At 39.2% G+C, this 14,903-nt stretch overlaps 2 protein-coding genes across 3 annotated transcripts in view; both read left to right on the top strand.

The window, feature by feature from the left end:
* The first annotated feature begins 6 nt into the window (after positions 1 to 6).
* LOC136249939 (uncharacterized) lies at positions 7 to 14,343 on the top strand. Its single transcript, XM_066042077.1, has 19 exons — positions 7 to 602; positions 657 to 1,403; positions 2,954 to 3,188; positions 3,285 to 3,464; positions 3,517 to 3,677; positions 3,901 to 3,994; positions 4,049 to 4,165; positions 5,136 to 5,273; positions 5,324 to 5,476; positions 7,648 to 7,801; positions 7,924 to 8,025; positions 9,015 to 9,103; positions 9,454 to 9,513; positions 10,152 to 10,297; positions 11,783 to 11,912; positions 12,577 to 12,714; positions 13,326 to 13,466; positions 13,522 to 13,775; positions 13,933 to 14,343. Exons 1-19 carry the CDS (start codon positions 91 to 93, stop codon positions 14,219 to 14,221), a joined length of 3,840 nt encoding a protein of 1,279 aa, XP_065898149.1. The 5' UTR covers positions 7 to 90; the 3' UTR covers positions 14,222 to 14,343.
* Positions 14,326 to 14,903, top strand: part of LOC136249940 (transient receptor potential cation channel subfamily A member 1-like) — a 34,596-nt gene continuing 34,018 nt past the window's right edge. Inside the window, exon 1 of one of the 2 annotated variants that reach the window (XR_010698384.1) lies at positions 14,326 to 14,584. Coding sequence is in view for 1 of the 2 variants with exons in the window: in XM_066042078.1 (XP_065898150.1) it covers positions 14,435 to 14,584 (150 nt within the window). In the remaining variant the exon portion in view is untranslated. The remainder of the gene's footprint in view (positions 14,585 to 14,903) is intronic. The other variant, XM_066042078.1, reaches the window with a different exon arrangement.

Here is a 14,903-nt window from a genome sequence, read left to right as displayed (position 1 = left end):
AAAAGTTTATGACGGAGATCGACTGAAAAATGATTTGCTCGGAAGCGAAGAAATCTTGAAGGAAATCCAATCACAGTTTTGGTTCTAGCGATGGAAGTAAAGGTGTTATTGATTTTCGTAGTTTTATTCTTTGGGCTGAGTTGGAAAGTGAAGGCTCAAAGTGACTTACACATGCGGTATGTTAGTCCAAACGGCAGTGACGATGGAAACTGTACCGAGGAGATGCCTTGTCAAACCCTTCATTACGCTGTGTTTGAAGACTACGAGAGCAGAAGAAACTACACTCAATGCGCGCCTCCTCCAGAAGAAGTAATTGATTCTACTGTTATGGTAGAAGATGGCGTATATACGATGCAAGGGTTCGGGTTGGTGCTTTGTAATGTTTCAAACATCACCATACGGGCTGTAAGCCCTGGTAATGCTACAATTCGCTGTGAATGTTTCGACTGCTCCATTAGAGATGCTATGTTTGGCAACGTGTATATTCAGCAGTCCAGGGATATCACGTTTGAAGGAATTGTATTTGAAAGGTGTGGTTACAATGCTTCTAATGTGTTTGTGCGAACAACAACTAATCTCACAATACGAAATTGTATATTTAGGTAAGTAAGATTCTGGATATGGGCATTTCATTAATTTTGGTGTGTATTATATAGGGACAATGTTGGATCACCATTACAGCTACGGTTTAGTACTGGAATAGTTGTAGAAGACACAATGTTTATTGATAATCACAACTTGTTGCCTGCTGAGCCTGATACTAACAGTACAAATATCACTGAACTTTATCGAGCCATTATCAGCGGGGGCGGCATAACATATTACTCTGATTTCACAGCTGAATTGATCATTAGAAATTGTACCTTTGACAACAATTCTGCTAATGTCAATGATGTTAATAACTCCAGGCCCGTGCTGCTGAAAACCAATGGCCATGGTGGAGGTATTATCATTCGTCTAGCTGGCTCCAGTAATTCTAAAATTACTATCACAAATACAGTATTCCATAATAACCGTGCCCAAGTGGATGGAGGTGCGATATATTTCTCTTTCTCTGAGAAGGCAATCAACAATACTGTCAGGCTGTCTAACCTTGATTTCTCTAATAATGTGGTTGAAGAGGCTTCTGGCGGTGCAGTTAGCATAAATTCTTTTAGTATTTCGTATTTCACAAGAATTGTTGTTAGTGACTGTAACTTTACTGATAATTCAGCTAACGCAGGTGGTGCATTCAGTGCAGTTTTGTATGATAGTGATGAGGACAGTGCTACACAGCAAGACAGTATCTCCTTCAGCAACTGCCGCTTCATCAACAACAGTGCGTTTAATGAAGGAACTGCTGTAGGCTTGTTCTCTTTGGTTCATGTTGACCAGGTTGGGTACCCTGTGGATTTTACTAACTGGTAAGCTACTGTGTACACGTATGTAATAGTACATTCATGAAGTGTACCAGTTAAGCCAGAGGGGGGGGGGGGAGTAAGCTATTTGGAATATAGGAAGGCATTTGGTGGTTTATTTAATAGTTATACCACAGCTGCGAGGGATTTGCTGATATATACATCCAAAGCCTGAGGGCACAGCCCAAGGGCTGCGGGTGTTTAATATCAGCAAATAACAAGCAGCCATGGTATAAGTGATATACTGTATATCACTTGGGGCGCACTCACCTAATAGGTGAAAGAACTACTGAGAACTCATCCTGTTTGTTTTATACAGTAGCATCTGAAGATCGATTGTGGTTTTAATAGTGTGGGCTAATAGCCATCGGAACATTATCCATACGTTAAAATGTCATTAATATGTTACTATGCTTCAACACGCAATATTAGAAAACTTGCGATTGTGGGATGGAGTTTATATTGCTTAAGCCAACTAACTTCGCTATTGGGACAGTAAGTTATTATATTGAGTTAAGTACTTAGAACTGTAAGTTACTAACCTATTTCAACGTAGTAGTAACAGCTTTGCTGTTCGGTGATCTGTTCAAAGGCTGATATGCGGTGGGTAGAAATACGCATCCACGATCACCCAAACAATTATTTTGTGCCTTCATTTTCCTTTAGTAACAACCAACTACTCTATCTTAGCAAATATACTCAGCTTAGCAGCCACTACAAGTCAAAGCGCATTGTTTCTTTGAACTGGCTGGGGATCAAAGTCATTGGCCAACCACTTTCCCATGATATTTCCTGGGCAATATCTTGGTATTGCCTGGGCAATATGCGAGCTAAACACCGAGCAACGTCTTTGAACGCCCATGCTAAAGTGGTATATAGGGTTATGAGAGAGGATCGCTGCAGACTCTGAAATACAAAGCATGAGTTTTCTGGGGGCATGCATCCCCACCTCCCCTAGAAATTTTTGAAAAATTAGGCATGTAGATACATGATTTTGGCAAAAATTTTACTGTGATGCCACAATATAATTATTGACCATTTGATCCTGAATCTGCATAAATTAGCTTCTATTTGTGTGACAATTCCAGTCTCTACCGCCTCTGTCGAACGGTGCTTCTCCAGGGTGTAGCTCATCAAAGCACAACTCTGGAATTCACTAAATGAAGTCAGTCTATTAAACTTGCTATTGAATCACCTGAAAACCTTGAAGATAGGGATTTAGACGACATTCTAGACATTTGGAATAGAAAGCCTTGTAGCATTTCTTTTTAAATTTTACAGCATACAACAATTCACAGTTTATCATGATTTTGTTTAGAGTAAATCAACAGATTTGGTTTATAAAATATACCCCTAGGTTTATATCTAGTAAAGTCTTGATACGTAATTGATTGTTGATTGTGTATTAAGGCTTTAGGTATAAACCGGGGGAGTGCAGTGGCCCCTATCCCTGAAGTGTGCGCATGTACATGAAGTGTGCACTTACACTTGTGCATACATACATAGCATGCATGTCTGCTCACCCTAACCAATGGCATGTTGTGCATCTGTTGTAGTGTTTTTGATGACAACTACTCCTCCATGGATGATGACAGTCAAAGTGATGGTGATACTAGTGCACTGGCAGCATTCAGATTTCCAGTCACTTTTAATGGGACTAATCGTTTTGTTGGTAATGTTGGTGGTGGTATTACGCTGCTCAACACGAAAATGGATGCTCATGGTGAAATGCTTTTCATGAACAATTCGGCTGTTTTTGGTGGTGGAATTGCTATGGATGATCGTTGTTTGGTATGTGTGTCTAGAGTGTGTGTGCGTGCATGCGTGTTTGATTATAGTGTAAACCTCCTTCTCTCTTAATCAATATATATGTGTTACTGTTTTTAGCTCAATCTTTATGAGAACACCAATATATCATTTATCTGCAACTCTGCCAGTGAGTCAGGTGGAGCGATCTATGTCGACTTTCCTCCAATTCGTTTTGTCATTGACATTTTCAACCGACTGTGTTTCATGCAGTTTGTTAACGAACTTAGTGGCGCAGACCTCCCCCCACAGGATTGGGCGGTAAGTATACTTGCCATTTTGTTTGATAGTGCTTAATGATATCCTTTTGCAGGGTGTGTCAGTCAGTTTTATAGGAAACACGGCTCGACTGAGTGGAGCTGCAATTTATGCATCTGATCTACGACGTTGCAGTTGGTTGGGCAACAATTTCACAAACGACACTTCCCTTATTTTTAATCCACCAGATGGCATCCACTCACCCTTTAACTTTACGTATGTACCTCGTGTTCACACAATATTGTATAATGTGTATGCATATACTGTAAGCTGTATTTTATGTGTTAATGTATGGTCTCAGTTCTGTGTATAGAGTGTAGTGGGAAAGGTAGTAGATTAGTGGTCAGTACCATGAGCTTATATGTAAAGATATATTTCCTATGCAAGTGTACGGTTCAAAGGCAAAGTCCAAGACTGTGTATTGTATCTTTTTATGCAGAAACAACACTCTGATGCTGGAGGGTATAAACTCGAAACCAGAGAACCAACAGCTGGCAACATCTCCTTCTCGCATTAATATCACTCTCAATAACGTAAGGCTCATACTGTGTGAATAAGGTCTCAATGTTAATGGTGGTATTGTGTAGCTCAATGAGCCACGTGTTCAACCAGGGGAAACTGTATCAATCAGTTTGTTAGCTCTTGATCAGCTGAACAATAGCAGAGAGGCTGTTTGGTCTCTGGAGGCTCCAGGAGAAGATGCGGTAAGCACCTACTATAGTCTGTAAGTTGTATTTGGCCTGAATGATCAGTTCTGTGTACTTTGGTGCCACATAAAAAGGGAACCATGCACAGGAAATCAGGACAACCTCCAATATGACATAGGACATAATCAAGAGTTCACAATTACGGTTTTTTTATTGTTAGGACTTTTTAATCTTGCATTAAGGGCACTTTTCAATATTACATATTCTATCATATGTGACCGGATCTGCAAATACCTGAGATAGTGGTGCAAGCCTAAATTGTACAGTATGAAACATTGATAAAGTACTTGCATATTTATTAAATAAACGCTTTGTTCTTCATCTTATTCGCCTATTCAAGAGTCTTTGTTTTGTTGCAATGTTGTGGCTGTTTGTTTATGTCACATTGAAGCTATATAGTATGCAATTGATCTTCACTGATTTTGTCTGTGTGTGAAGTGAAGAAAGGTGATACAAGGACAAATTTACCCAGCAATGGATTCTCCTATTTATGGCAAACACAATGTTACAAGTTTCAACCCTGTACATCACGTATGTTACAACATTTTAGCTTAGCAAACATCTGTAACTTTTAAATATATATATTTGCTATACAAAATGAACTTCCTGTTGTTGCTACTTTGTAGAGTTGTAACTCCAAAAGTTATTGGCATTCTGAAACTTTACCAGAGTTGGGCTAAGTAGGTTGTAAATGACTAACAATAAAGAATTCAAAAAATGTCAGAATTTCACAATTCCAGTCACATAATTCTTCTGGGGAAATACTGGACGTAATTTACAAGCAATGGAAGATTTTTAGTAGGCTATTGTTCTTCGTTGAAGAAGTAAAATTAGTAAAATTGGTACTGAAAAGGTCAGAAAACCAGAAAAAAATGGCCTAGTGCTGGACTTGAAGTTTGAAACCATTACTATAATCCAGTATGGATGCTAAAGCAAATTATTAATATTGGAATGTGTTTCACTGCAGAATCTCGGAGCTCTGTCAGCTAACGTCGATAACTATAACTATGAGGTCCCATCTACTTCTGAGTTGTGCAACGGGTGTGAACTCGCTTACCATAACAACATCACTGTTAATCTAACCTTCTCACTACTAAGGACACTTGTAAGTGAATTTGGTGCTGTGTACATTTGAAAGTTTCTCATCCATGTTAGGGTGAAATCAACACTGTCACACTACATGTCAGAGGCTGTTTGCCTGGTTATAAACCTAACAATACTAGCGACAATGCACTTTGTATCTGCAACACTGGTGGACATTCTGACATAGTTCGTTGTGATGATAGTCGTCGATATCTCTATCTTAGAGTGAGTTGTGTGTGTGTGTTGTGTTACCCAGACATTGTCTGAAATTGATTTTGAAATTGTGTGTGTACCATATAGCTGGAAATTTTCGAGGGACAAAACTTTCGCAGATTTTGCGAGTGATGATAGCTTCATGATAGTATAATGGTGAAATGTTTCATGTTTATACACATAGCTATTACCTTACCAAATCTGTTTTCTAGACTTTCGTGAATTAAAAATGCGAAAATTGGATTTTACACCATTTTGCGGAAGTTTCATCCCTCGAAAATTTCCCACTATATGGTATCTGTCTGTCTGTGTCTTCACCCACTAGACTACCCACCTGCCCAACTGTCACTGTATCACATAGCAGGTGTGGTCTTGTGGGACCTTGAGAATGTTGGGGGGAACGAAGCTTGAAATTTATCTTTGAATGTTTGCTGATAGAATGTTTGAACATTCAAAGGTTTGGTGTTAGCTACAGCTTTTCTTGTATCAGTTTTTAACTTTCTAATAAGCGGTCTTATGTGGCCAAACCACTTTTTTAAACTATGGCTGGCCTTTTTTTTTTTTTCAACCGACCATCACTCAAAAAGGAAAAAATAAGTTTGGCCATGTGAGACTGAGTTTGCAAGCATCTGGAAAATTCACAGCAGCAGTTCTGAATGATGCAATCAGTCGATTGCAAAAGGGCGTGTCCACTATACTACAATCATGCATAGATACTGTAAATGCCGAGTAATGGCTAAAGTGATGTCTTTCATGCATTATCTATCACTTTATAAGGTGTTTCAGGGCTTCAACTATAGTAGCAAGCTAAATTGCGATAGTTTAAAAATGGGTGTGGCACACAAATATCCATCACACAAGACAAACATTGATCACGCAAGATGAATAAACAGCTGCAATAAATAAAACAACATGTAATTTTTCATATTTATTAAGTTTGAATTCATCAAGTTTATTTGACTAAATACACTTTAGCTGGCTATTTGCCCTTTTCCTGTATATGGTGGTGCTCTAGCTCAGCGAATGCTATGTTGTTTACATGTATGTCATACACAGTTGATCCAGTGATAATGAAAACGTAAGAAATTTCTAGTATCTCAGATTTGCATTACTAAGCTAGGACATACAGAAAATTCTGTATCCTGGCTTGTTAGGCACTTTTGTACTTACAGTGCAATTTTTTAAAGTCCCTGCCTGGTCTGGGATTTTTTCTTGCATTCAGCTCAGTGTCAAGGTTCTATCCAAGTTAGTAAAGACTTTCAGCCTTCTTAGCTTAGGTGCCCGCCTCAAGTGTTACTGGACCACTACCCTCTGGCCCTGCCTCACTTGGATACAACCTCTTTATGTGTAATCTTCTGTATTTTACTTTACAGAGAAGGAAGTGACCTATGCTTTACCAAGTATTTTGCAAGGACTTGGCATGTTAGATATGAAATATAATGATTAAATTTGTAGTACAGACTGAGTACAGGTTTTAACACAACCAGATCCATCCATTTCTAGGCTTCCGGAGGTCCTCAAGTCCTCAGACCCTAGATATACTAAACCCAAGACTTGTACTCCTTACCACAGGTCACAGGACCTGAGCATCGGTAATAGCTTTTTAAGGAAGAGCAGTTTTCCGATAACTCCTGGAGCATCCTTCCCAGTAGTTGTGTTAGTGTCGTTCAATAACTTTTGTGCTGTCAATAGTTGATTGACTCCAGTTGAGTGACAAGGTGTTCCATTGCTTCATGCAATTTAACAAGGTAGTTTTTAAAAAAAAAGATTTTTTGCTGAGTATAGGACCACTTTCTGCAAAAGGAGGATAAACTGTGGTGCTGTGCATTGCCTCTGTGTGTGTGTGTGGGGGGGGGGACAAATTGCAGTGGTGCAAGCATCCTGGGGAAATAGTTGCTGTAATTGCTCCCCAGGACTGTACTGATTTGGGAGGATACATGGGAATTTAAAAATTTAAAAAAAAAAAACGTGTCATGCAACACATACAGAATGACAGTCACACTCACATAGTTTACTAGCCAGCCATATTTTTGAGGATGACCTATTCCACACAAACACTTCCAGTTACAGGTAGCTTGGAGTTTCCACTGTATTGTGGGGCCTGTGTCCGATGACTGTCAAACAGTCATAATACAGGGCATGTTATGCTATTAGGTTATTAGAACTTTGTTGGTGTATTTCAGGAGGGTGTTTATGGAGAGATGCACAAAGGAAGTGGAGAGCTACGATCTTATCAAGTACTGTCAGCATTTGTTAGCTGTTCCCAGCAGGGGAGATTGCCTGGTTGTCGTTATGAATTTGATGATGAGGATGCTCAATGTATTGAAGGCAGAGAAGGTCTGTCTACTGTGTGTGTGTGTGTGTGTGTGTGTGTGTGTGTGTGTGTGTGTGTGTGTGTGTGTCTGTCTGTCTACAGTGTATGTGTATATTATTGGTTACATATTTGGTACATACATTAGGTCGGTTGTGTGGGACATGTTCTAGCGGATATGGTGTCACACTTGATCTACAGTCTTGTAGGGAGGAATGTGCTGCTGGAATAGTCCTCTTTATCCTCCTCTGTGAGTTCATTTGCTGTTTTAAGCACCTGACTGGTTCTATCAGACAGTCTAGATAACAATGCATGTTAAGCTCTGATAAAAGAATCTATGTATGAACTGTTACTAAAATTGGTATCAAATTTACTACGTTATTTTGGTTGTCTTAAAAGCTAATTTGCTTACAGTGGAAAATCAGTTATCTGTAATTCCATTCTACCAGAATGCTAGAATGACTCTTTTATTGGAATAGATATCAGCATCAATACCATGCTTCTAGCAGAGTTGGGGGTAATTCGTTACAAATGTAGCATATTATGTAATAATATTACTTTTACAGTAACGAGTAATATAACGCGTTACATGACAAAGTAGTGAGTAATATGTAACGGATATTACATCCGAAAATTGTAACGAGTGTAACGCGTTACTTCCTTTTAAGGCGCATTGTATCCAGGTGCGTGATTGATTGCATTTTGGGTCCAGACAATACTGGAGATAGTGTTATAGGCATGGATAAAGAATGATAGTGTATGGGGAGTGCTCTTGAGGCCAGGATACAACAACAAAGTATGTATATGTGGCTGAACTACACCAGAGAAACATGTGTCTCGCTTGTGGTACTTGTATAGGCTGGTAGCTTGTAATTAGAAGGTTGGACTTACTTTATAGTTTGTAACGAACAAATGTAATAATATTATGTATAATATTATGTAATAATATTACTAGTTACAGCCCTCAGAGTATCGAGTAATATGTAACTTGTTACTTTTTTCAGTAAGTAATATGTAACTGTAGCGTACTACATCGCGTAAAAGTAACGAGTAATATGTAACTAGTTACATTTTTAAGGTAACAACCCCAACTCTGGCTTCTAGAGATATGGACTTTACAGTTATGTGAACATCAGGTGGTCTCCAGGGGTTTGAATAACTTTGTGTGTGAAATCTTGCTGTAATTTAGATTTTGTAACTTCATTGTTGCATGGTTGTTGTGATATGTTGTGCTATCAGGTATTGCAGTCCTTGTGTTATCCATTCTAATTCTGTTGGTTGACTTTGAGCTGCCCATTGAACTGAAGGGATTCATCTTCTATGCTCAGGTGAGGTTATGTTTGTTTTGATCTACATCCTTACCCCCGATGATAAGTGTGCGGCTACTATACACACATGCACACCACACACATGAACGCTTGCACACACACTACACACACACACATGCACCCATGCACGCACGCACGCACATACAACACACACATACAACACACATATAACACACATACAACACACACACACACTCACACACACGCACACACACACACACACACACACACACATACAACACACATATAACACACATACAACACACACACACGCACACACATACACTACAGACACAGCACAAACACACATATAACACACAGAGTGTTTACTTAACTATCACACTCTTCAGGTAATAGGACTGGTCTACAGACCATACATTACCATCCAGGAGCCAGGGAACAGTATTGATGTGAGTAGAACATATTGTTTAACTATCGCAAGAAGAACTGTGCTCACCAATATTATAAACGCTATTTGAGACAAATACTCTAATTGACCAGTAACTTTGTAATGATTACTCCCTGAATTGGGTGACCACTTATAATAAAACTCTTCGTTGGTGAAAAGTTAAAGTTTAGGGTTGGATGCACAACAAGTTCTAAATATCAGTTGGTATGACAAATGATTTGTTGCATGTCATACTACATTTGCCAGAGGATCAAGTAACAACCTGGTCTGGGTATTTTAATGGAGTTTTTGATGTCAAGATATTCTGACTCCCTGTGATTACTGGAATAGTGATGACAATAACAAGTGTCTCTTGAACTGACTGTGCCTTTATTAAATCATCTCAGAATTATGATGACATATCGGTACAAGCACGTTTTGTGAAGGAAGACTTTTTATAGGAAGCCTGAGTAGTACAAGTTTGTGCTAACTCTGTATGTATCTGGGGCCAAGAAATTAGGCGAAACACACATTTCATAATCATGTGCGTGGGTGGCTGATGTGGTCTGTTAATGTGTTTGTATGCATGTGATTATGTAGTTTTTTTCTGTTTTGTTTGCGTTTCTGTGTATTATTGCATTAGCATGTTATCACTTGTAGCCATTCTACATCATTGTTAATTTGCTGGGCTTTAGTGTCCCCATTCCTTACTGTCTCAACCACTCACTGGAAGCTAACCATATTGCTCTGCTGGGCTACATTCCGCCATTTCTTGCACTAACTGTCGTCGTTGTGTACACAGTGCTGTAAGTTGAGTAATAGTAATGAAAGTTATTCTCTATGTATTATAGAATCAAGTTTGACTTACTGTATTGTGGTGACCAAGCATAGCTACAGTGTACTTACCTTATTAATAACACCATCTCATTGTAGTGACCATTAGTTCGATATTATCACTAGTCAATGAAAAGTAAAGGATGTCGATTATTACCAATAAGATAGTTATGACTATTAAATAATTACTCATCCCTAGTGGCCTGTCAAGTACCTCATCATAAACACCCTGTGAAGTGGTTCTTAAGGTGGGCTCTTAATGAGGCTATAGTGTTGGAGCCTTACATACGTAGAGGTGCTTATATATGTTTATGAATTTAAGCCTTACATACGTAGAGGTGCTTATATATGTTTATGAATTTAAGCTTTCACTGACATCATACAGTACGGTTTAACTGTATATTAGGGATCATAGTTCTCACAAATAAAATATTGGCCAGGAACCAGCCTCACAATACCTTAATGACGCCTTGGCAGTATTGGTTGGGTATAACCAAGCCCGAAAGTGCCTTCAGTATGACCCGAAAATGCTTCCAATAGGTTGCTATGAGGAACTGCCTGACTATCTGACTTACTGATGCCTTTAGAAAAGCGCAACTCGATAGCTATTGGCTTGATTTTTACACTGTTTGATGTTGCTTCAACCCAACAGGTGCCTTAAATTGGCATACTGCAGTACCATACAATATACGCATCATGGACTTACCTTTGTTCTCCTTTTTCTCACTGAAGGTGTCGCTTCATGGTAGCCATTGCATGATGGCTTCTCTACATTTGTAATGGCAAGAGTTCATAATATTATAGGGGGGACAACCTTTGTAGCTATAGGCTGAGCAAAAGCCTTGACCAACTAACGCATTAAAGGTGACTATAGGTATTGCATCATAACTTCGGGATTTGCATTTGTACAGGTTATAATGAAGTAGGATACTCCCCTTCCCCCATAATATTATGAACTCTTGGTAATTGTAATTGTCCACATTTTCCGTAGTAACTGGATTGATTGCAGGGGTGCTTCTTGTAATGTTCTACATTTGTAATGCTGTTTAACGAGCTGAACATAGCTGAAAATGACCACTTCACTTTTATAGTTGGGAGCACATTCAGATGAAAACATTTAGTATGATGTCATTCTTTCTTTTGATGTGGTGTGTGCTGGTTCACCAGTCATAATTATGTTACCAAAAAAAAGTACAAGAAATTTAAAGCTTTGATCATAGCCATAAAAGTAGTGAAGCAAGTAAGGTCACCTGCAGATATACATATACTGGTGGACATTTAATCCCTAATTATGTCCACTAGTACATCCGCAGGTGTAGGCAAGCTCCCTTCACTACTTTTTATTTCTATGATCCCTAAATAAACTTCCAAAATTTGTAATCCTTGTACTTGTTGTATAAATACATTTTACTCTACTGACTACAACTGCTGTGTTAATATCATTGTGATACTTGCAGGGCTCGTTGGCTACGTCCACTTGGAGAGCACTCTGCACTGCGTGGGATCGGCTTCATGGGATTGTTCATATACAAGTACATTGCCGACACCAGTTTTGTGATGATTAGCTGTGTGGATGCTGGTGGATTTGTAAGTGGTCACCTCCTCACTCCCTCCCTCTATTCTCTCTTTTTGTTTTAGACACTGTAGAATTTTATGAGTGTTGTTAATAAGTGTGACTGGCTGAGCAGAAACTGGCCATTTTTGCACATTCCTTGAATTCCATTTTATTGCTTCTCTGTTATCTATAGTAACAAGGATTGAGGGCAGCCAAAGTTTCAGCCTTTTATGATGTATAGTCTTGGAGTTGTAGTGCTAGACAGTTAGTTGGAATGGCAATAAATTCGATTTGTACAGCAACAATATGGCAAATACACTTATTTAATCGATCATAACTCACTACTAAAACAAGCTATGAAGACGGGTTAATCTGTTCACCGTGAACTGGCAAATCTATTGCTTTTCAACAAAGAAATGGCAATGGTAACTTTATTTCTACTGCTCCATAAAATAGTGGCTGCTGTACGAACATGAAACAAAAATTTTCTTATCCTCCATGAATAGGCGAATCTAAATTTTTATTAAATTTCAGTGCATACCAAAGTGGTTAAAAGGTGCATAATTTTTTTGATGGAGTATTTATAGTTTATTTCACTACGTTTTTATAGAAAAATAAAATTTTGTGAAAATGGTTGTTTTTTGCTCAGTCTGACACATACTTGTGTCTGAGTGTTATTGTGTCTGTTGTGTACAGGTATTCCAGTATGATGGTGCCAAGAAATGTACTGATGGAGATTATATGCCGTTCTATGTCATTGGAATGCTACTGGTTGTATTCTTTGTGTTTCCTGCACCTTTTGCTATTGGCTACATTTGTGCAAGAAGACCCAGGGTGAGTCTTTGTGTTGGCAAAGTGTTTTTTATGTAGGTGCTGTTGCTTTATGCTAGTAGAGATGTACAGAGTGTTTATTACTAAGTCGTTGTGCATAGTTTCATACACAATAACTTAGCTGTGAGTGCCACACATATGTCACAAATTGTGCCCAGGGTTACACATTCATCTTGTTGTTCTCTGAACTGTGTTATTCCCATTTTACAAGCATCATGCGAATGCATGTGTTTTTGGCAAAGAGTAGTAAACTAAAGCTATTTACTTGCAGTGAACTATGGTGTACACGCTCAGCTAAAGAGTGTTATGAGACGATCACACTCCATTATTCATTGACCACACAAATGTGGTATGGCATAACTAGCTAGTACCATGTTAGGTAGTGGGTTGTCTTCTTTGTGTGTGGCTTCTAAAAGCACCCCACACAAACAAGTGGTACCACTTGCTGTCTTGTGACAATGTATATATATTGACATGTGTATACTTTTAGCAAATAAACAAATGCCATAGCTAGGACCATTCTATGAGACAGAGACTTGGAAGGGTTAGAGTTAGTTGTACCCATGCTCATCCACTCACAATCATGTATTAATTCCTTGACTTTGTTTTTGTAGCGTTTCCAACACTTTGCTGATGTGTTGACTGTTGGGCTGAATACTCAGCACTATTGGTATGGAGGGTGGGATCTAGGGAGAAGGTTACCGTTTGTGTTCATCTCATTCTTCTTGGTGTTAGCCCGGCCATCACTTATCTTGGTGAGTAACAACACAAAACACTACTACACTTAATTGTTGTGCTGTTTTCTTCCAGTTCTTTATGAGCCTCGCAGCTCTTGTGGTACTTGGAGTACACTGTTTCACTAAACCATACAAGGAGAAGCACGTTAATGCTATTGAGGCTGCTGTGTTGTTGAACCTGTTGCTTGTGACTGGCGCTTTCCTTGATCCAACTGGGAATCAAGTGCCAAGAGGGTTCAGCCTCTTCCTAGTGATGTTGCCATTTGCTTATGCTGCTTGCTTCTTTGTGTACAAGATATGCCAGCGATTCAAGTTGTTCGACAAAATGTAAGCTTAGTAGTCAGTAAAGTGTTAGTTTTATCATGCTGCAAATTGTTGGGTGGGACTGTAGCACAGAAACTGTAGACCTAAGGGAATAAACAAATTTTAAGCCCTTGCTATGTAGTAAAAATACTGGTAGTGTAATTACCCTTTTGTTTTGCAGCCGTCAGCGATATTTCAGTGGTTCTGATGGGCCCCCTGTTCCTCCAGACACTAAGGTATCCGTTAAAGCACCACCTGGAGAAGAGTTCAGTCGTGACACAACCCTTCATGATCCTGCATCTGATTCTTCCAATGATTCTGGTTTGGCAGCGACACTGGAGACAGACTTAGATCAGAACCGAATTGCTACCCGGCCTCGTGAAGAAGCATCGCCTACACCACCCAGACCTCGAGCAAATACTAGTGAAGAGGACTACGCTAAAGCTCGAGAAGAACTCTTATTTTTATAATTAAATACACAACTATAATTTTTTTTTTTTTTTTTTTTTGTGATGTAATTTGGTTTGAATACTCAGTGTACCGGTTTTTGTTGTTGTTTTAATGTTAGGGAGTGCGGAATAAAACTAGAAAACGAGAAATTACGAATATATAGTTAATGCAGTCTGCTGACTGTGACGGCTATCAACTTCTGGATAGTTTTGTACCTGCTGGGTAATTGTAATATGGCGGTGAGAATAGAAAATGTCGACTCGCTACTTGGGGAAGTGTTCGATGATGGCCGATCTACAGTTGGTTGGATCAACGGCGGAAACCTTCAGCAGAACGAGGAACGGTCAATCATTGCTAGTACTATCGCTTTACACGGAGCCAAGGTAGCTACTAAACTATATATAGAAGTTGTCCTGTAACCATTTTGCCAGCTGGTTTCTAGTCCTAGTCGGGCGGTGGAGCCACAGAGCAAAGAATGGGGGGAAGGGGTTACTATGTAATGTAAAGTGAAGTTGGATGTATACACCAGACATGATGCCGGGCTTGAGGCATGCCCCCAGGAAAATCAGATGTCAAGCTGTGGACCAGTGGGTAGTGATTATGTTATGTAGCCCCCACTATATGGAGGATACATTACTTTGCCCAGTTATGTATCTCGACGCTCTAGGCATCCCGTTGCATAACTGGAGCCTGATGTGAAAC

This window comes from Dysidea avara, chromosome 3 (assembly GCF_963678975.1).
Source record: "Dysidea avara chromosome 3, odDysAvar1.4, whole genome shotgun sequence".
Lineage (NCBI taxonomy): Eukaryota > Metazoa > Porifera > Demospongiae > Dictyoceratida > Dysideidae > Dysidea > Dysidea avara.
Note: the sequence above shows the minus strand (reverse complement) of the source record. Positions and strands in the feature narration are given on the sequence as shown.

Excerpts from the sequence above, each read along its gene's own strand:
- LOC136249939 (XM_066042077.1), top strand. The coding sequence starts at position 91 with ATGGAAGTAAAGGTGTTATTGATTTTCGTAGTTTTATTCTTTGGGCTG. Across the intron at positions 3,678-3,900 it reads CACTCACCCTTTAACTTTAC|AAACAACACTCTGATGCTGG; the intron begins GTATGTACCTCG and ends CTTTTTATGCAG. Across the intron at positions 7,802-7,923 it reads ATGTATTGAAGGCAGAGAAG|GTCGGTTGTGTGGGACATGT; the intron begins GTCTGTCTACTG and ends TACATACATTAG.